Below are 5,764 nucleotides of genomic sequence, written 5' to 3'. Positions count from 1 at the left end.
ATCTCACCTCAATTTGCATATCGGTGCTGTTATAAGAAAGTGACCGAGATGTCCCTGGTGGTCCAGTGGTTAAGACTCTGCAATCCCAACGCAGGGGGCCTGGGTTCGATCCCTGGTCAGGGAACTAGATCCCGATGACGCAACTAATACCCGGCGCAGCCAAATGAATAAATAAATAATTCTTTAAAAAAGTGACCAGTGGAAACTGTCTGGCAAGGATGCTGATAGGACACAGAAGAAAATCTGTAGTTAACAACAAAATCAGCATAACCAAGGAAGAAAGAATCTAAAACATTAGAGCACTGCAGTGTTGATGTTGGGGGATGTGTGTGTGTGTGTGTGTGTGTGCCTGTGTATGTACTGTTTCATTGTTTTCAACTACTCCTTTTATCTCACCAAAGACTATCTGGCAATACATGAGGGCAGTTGATTGTCTTCACGATTAGGGGATTCTACTGGCATTTAGCAGGCAGGGGCTAAAGATGCTAAATATCCTGCAATATTATGTCGGCACAACAAAGCACTGTCTCACTAAAAATGCCAGTATTGCTCGTCCAACATTAGAAAGTACTTAAAGAAACCATTCAGGTATTGCTAAGAAAAAAATACACCATCCAGATGGGCTTAATCAATATTTGCACCCCAAGTGGACAGAGGAAGTAAATAGGGGCCATTATAGACAGGTTTCTGAACAAAGTAGTTCCTGTTTTAGGTACTACTGTGTCTTATACATACATAGACATAAAGCCTTGCTATTAATATTATGGAGAAAATATGTGAGACCTAAATTTTGAATAAAGACTCAAAATAATCTCAGTCGAAATACCTTATGGTTTAGCCTAAAAGCAGACTTCCTACTTATAAGGTAGTTTCTACTACGAACAGTGTAACAGTGACTAAACATTAATCAACAAAATTTGATTCAATAAAAATATGAATCAATAAAAACACAAAATTGGCATGCTTAAGAAACAGCAAAAAGATGAGTGTGATTGGAATGAGCATGAGTGAGTAGTAGGCTGATGTCAGAAAGGCAGGCAGAGGCCAGAATGTGTAGGGTGTTGTAAGTCTTGATGAGGAGCATAGACTTCTGCTTATTGTGATGGAACTGGAGAGCTTTAAGCAAGGAATAAATGATCTGACTTTTTTTTTTAATTTTTGAATTTAATTTTATTTATTTTTTTATACTGCAGGTTCTTATTAGTCACCCATTTTATACACATCAGTGTATACATGTCAATCCCAATCGCCCAATTCATCACACCACCCCCCACCCCACCCCCCGCTGCTCTGCCCCCTTGGTGTCTGATTTATTTTTAAATCACTAGTTAAGGTAGTAAGAAGAGAACACTGAGAACTAGAATACCATTCTACTTGGAAACTAGGGTTGTAATAAGGCAGACAAAAGCATATACATCAACACCTTTGTTAAGTTGCCTGATGAGGGTAGATGCTGGTTAGGAAAAGTTAACCAATTTTATTTTGAAACTACACGGGCCCAAAACATCTCTGCACAAACTTCTGCCACTCTTTTTCAGATAGGCCAGGCCATCATGATCTCTTAACATAATAAAGAAAAAGCATTTTATCATCAGCAGACCTTCAAACTTAAAACTAATCCATTATCTTCAACACTGACACCTCTAGAAACAAGTCTGTAATAATACTAAATTTACCGTGGTCTCTGCTGACTTCAGCAAACTGAATAAACATATAGGGAAAAATTAAATCCCCAAATTGTTCACACTAGAATGCAAAAGAGTATTTTTAAAGAGCTGCTATTTCAAATATAACTGATTAGAAAGGTACAAAACCAGAAGTAGCACAAGGCAAATGAGTCAAAGACAGAACTTGTTAAAATAATCAAGTTTAGAGAAGCAATGCTGACATTACTGTGTAATTTTCCATAGACTTCCAATTTGCAAGACACCTTGCTTTGGTTTATTTGGCACTGCTTTGTCTCTCAAGAAATCCTGCTGGCACATTTATTTATTCAAATAATTGTTATTAACCAACATTTCTGAGCACCTGCTGTGTGTGTGTTAGAAGCTAGGAATGTAAAGCTTTGCTGTCAGTCCAGAGAGATTAGTAAAGTGTAAGAAAAAAGATGAACAACAATAAAAAAATTACGTGCCAATTATGGGCACTGAACTGAAATATACCTGCTGTGTCTCAGAGTCCTAGGGGGACTTTCAGACAGGGCAAGTGACTTCACCCCTAACCCACATCATTAATAACTGATCATTTCCAGGGTACCAAAAAAGTCCTCTAGTCAGTAAATGAGAGTTCAGAAGACTGGGTGATTAGAAAGGTTCAGTAAGGACTTCGTAGATTAAATTAGACTTCAAGAAAGCCTTTCAGAAAGGGCTAAGACTTACATATGCAAATAATTTATCCTTATAACTTAAAAGTATTTACAACTTTCCATAAATATTTGGGGATACATAGGGTGGGTATCATAAACATATGAGTGAGAAGAAATCTCTAAAGCGTACCACACACTGCACTCCTGAAGTAATAGGGAAACAGAACTCTAGAACCTGAATCCGAGACCCTCTTATAGTGCTTAACCTGTTTTTCCTCAAACGGCCTGTTTTTCCCTACAGATGTTTCTGACATTTTCCAAAACGTCTTATTAAACATGTTTTCCACCATTGCTTAAGAGTTAACAAATATCATAAGGCACATTTGGAAAATGGTGTCAGGGGATTCCCTCCTTCAAAAATGTTACAAGCCGCTAGGTTAAATGCATCTGAAACAGATGGCTCTGCTCGGGTGATTTCTTCCGGCTGCTGTGTCTGCATTTCAGTCAAAGAAAAGGACATAACTTCTTGTGTCTTGAAACCTTGAACAGGGTGAAAAAAAACACTTGCTGTCATTTTTTTTACCTTTTTGTGTGGGTGTCAGCTTCCGTACAACTACACTAAACTACTTCACCAGTGACAGGTTCGGCCACGTGAAGAAGCCCCGGGAGCTCGCTCCTCAGCGCCTCCGGTAGAGCGTGACGATCTTCCCGCAACCAGTTACAAGGGAGCGCGCCGGTGCATCCTGTGAGTTGTCGTCACAGGGGATTGTGGGAAGTGTAGTTTAGAGACTCCGCCCTGCTCACCATTCCTGTAATGGCTGCTTCCTGGAAGGTAATGTACGAACTTGTCCCCGAAGGCTACTTAGATTGCCCAGGGTATTTGTAAAACAGGCGGCAGATTTGCACGTTGCCGGGCCAAAGCAGGGATTCTTTTTAAAGTCCTACTATCAAGTCCTCGAACGAACTTGTTTTTTTGGTTTTGGGTTTTTTTTTTTAGCTTTTCCTTTATAGGCTAACTGACCAACTTTTAAATCTAGTTCCCCTGCTTGAACAAACTGTTGTCGTTAGTTATTACCCATCCTTCTCCCTTACGTACAACCTCCCCGCTCTGCACTGACTCTAGCTGCTGCTTTAAAATAATAATTAATAATGTGCGATTTTTTAAATCCTGCTACGCCCCTCTGATAATAGGTGCTGTCACGTGGAGCTTAGCCTTAGCATCCTGAACTGGTAGAATTAAAAAAAAACGCTTTCTTTGGTAAGTCTTACTATTTCCCCCACGACTTCACAGAGTTATATGTGGTTTGACTTTGCCAGATTTGTTTGCATTTCCTGGATGGGAGAGACCCTAAGAAAATATAATTTTCATTCACTAGGATAGTTTCCAAGTTAGTATCTTGTGCCTCTTCTGTCTTTTCTTATTCTACTGTTCAATTTCTGTTTTGTTGATTCACACAGTGTTGGCGTTATAGAGTGGGGAAAAATCGCTGGAGTAGGGGAATTATCATGAGAAGGGGCGATTAGCTTCAAATGACCATCTTTAAGTACCATTTACTTCCCTCAGTTTCTTCCACCATAAAATGAAGAGATGGGTCTGAATATAATTTATAAAGTCTCTGATTTAAAAGGTTGTATGAACTGTTGTCATGTATTCATACTGTCATTTGAAAAGGTAGGAATTTTTAATGGTTCCTTTTTGTTTCCATGTTTTAATTTCTAGGAACCTTCAGCCTTTAAGAACCAGTCACCTCAAGATCTCGACATCATGATCTCAGTTTCAACACAACTGTTCCTAGTTCTCTTTTCATTGCTTCTGGTGCTGCCTGTTGTGGAAGCAGTAGAAGCCGGAGATGCAATCGCTCTCTTGTTAGGTGTGGTTCTCAGCATTACAGGCATTTGTGCTTGTTTGGGGGTATATGCACGAAAGAGAAATGGACAGATGTGACTTTGAAGGGCCTCCTGAATCAAACCTTGCCCTGAAAACCTTTGTGCTATTGAGGTTCAGAACTGAGTTTTGGTGTCTGAAAGTGCTCAAGAAACAGTAAATAGGGTAGCTTCATAGTCTTGGTTATTTCCCTATAAATAGGAACAAACTGATATGTTAAATGGAAAACAAAACGTTTTCTTCACAACAAATAATGCACTGAAAAATGCCGTCTGTAATTTGCATTTGCTAGTTAGAAAGAAGGTCAAAGAAGTGAGATGGCTGAACTCTGCATAAGTAATATTTCATAATTTCAGAATTCTCAATAATAATAAGAAAACTCTTGCCCAGAATCCTAGGAAATTGCCACTGTTTAGTTATAATCACTGCCTCCTGCATCACTGAGGAGTCTTTTCTCCATATTTTTAATGCATTTTTGTTTTGTTATCTCCCAAGTTAATATTGTACCTAGATATTAAATACAGTTGGTCAAAAAATTAAAACTTATCTCTTTGTGGGGGAAAAAGTTTAGAAAATGTATTCGATGTATCTAACGTTGAAATGGAGAAAAGATTTAATGTAAAAAAATACTTTATATTGACACTGAAATGGAGAAAAGATTTAACGTTTAACAAAAACAAAAAAAATCTTTATAAACTGCTAACATCTCCATGGTGAGAAGTACTATATTAAATATAAACCCATTATGTAAGTTACTGTGTGGTGTTTATTTCAGACTGCTTTTATCTTTGTGTGAACTTTTTATAAAGTAAGTGGAGAAGAGTAGGATGCCTTACCTTAACTGATCACACTAGCTTGTAGAGATACAATCAGTGAAAAAATGAGAAATGGGCAGCATCAAGGGAGGGGAGAGGCCTCTGGTAGAGAATCCACAGATGCAGAAGGAAAATGTAATGGCCTATACTGATTTACACACAAGCCAGATGAGGCATAATCTCCCTGACCCTGCTACTTAAGGTGTCCTCACACCAGTAGCATCACCTTAGGACTTGTTAGATCTGCAGAATCTCAGGTCCCACCCGGACCAATTGGATCAGAACTTTTGTTTCAAGAACCCAGGATAATTTATATGCACATTCAAGTTTAAGAAGATTGCTCTAACTTGTTTGAGCCCAAGGATCACCCAAAGCACTTGATAAAAACTGTTAGATTCTCAGGTTCCTCTCCTGGTTGCACTGTAGTAATTGTAGGTTGGGGTCTGGAATTCTATGTTTAACAAGGATCTCCAGTGATTCCTTTGATTGTGTAGATGCAGCCAGCATAGAATTGTATGAGTAAATCAAACTACTATAGGGTCTTAATGAAAGCAGGTAGTCAAATTTTTTCCTAAAATAATGCATTATCCCATCTCTAGCTCTCCAGGTAACACTAGGAGCCTTAATTTTGATCAGAAAACAGGCAGCAGCAATCTAAAATCCTTAATGTGCATTTCTCCAGGTGTGAGCAGACCTGGATTTCATGAGGGATTTGGTAGAGGGTACAGAGAGTGAGGGACAGCCACACTGTAGACACAG

The 5,764-nt window shown here is 38.8% G+C and overlaps 1 protein-coding gene across 1 annotated transcript; it reads left to right on the top strand.

The window, feature by feature from the left end:
• Positions 1–3,507: 3,507 nt before the first annotated feature.
• Positions 3,508–5,231, top strand: SMIM30 (small integral membrane protein 30). Its single transcript, XM_082846295.1, has 2 exons — positions 3,508–3,563; positions 4,026–5,231. Exon 2 carries the CDS (start codon positions 4,071–4,073, stop codon positions 4,248–4,250), a length of 180 nt encoding a protein of 59 aa, XP_082702421.1. The 5' UTR covers positions 3,508–3,563; positions 4,026–4,070; the 3' UTR covers positions 4,251–5,231.
• The last annotated feature ends 533 nt before the right edge of the window (positions 5,232–5,764 follow it).

The sequence above is a fragment of the Leucopleurus acutus genome (genome assembly GCF_964270905.1).
Source record: "Leucopleurus acutus genome assembly, chromosome: 9".
NCBI classification, from domain to species: domain Eukaryota; kingdom Metazoa; phylum Chordata; class Mammalia; order Artiodactyla; family Delphinidae; genus Leucopleurus; species Leucopleurus acutus.
Note: the sequence above shows the minus strand (reverse complement) of the source record. Positions and strands in the feature narration are given on the sequence as shown.

What these genes read in the sequence shown, in the direction of transcription:
- SMIM30 (XM_082846295.1), top strand. Translation starts at nt 4,071, where the DNA reads ATGATCTCAGTTTCAACACAACTGTTCCTAGTTCTCTTTTCATTGCTT.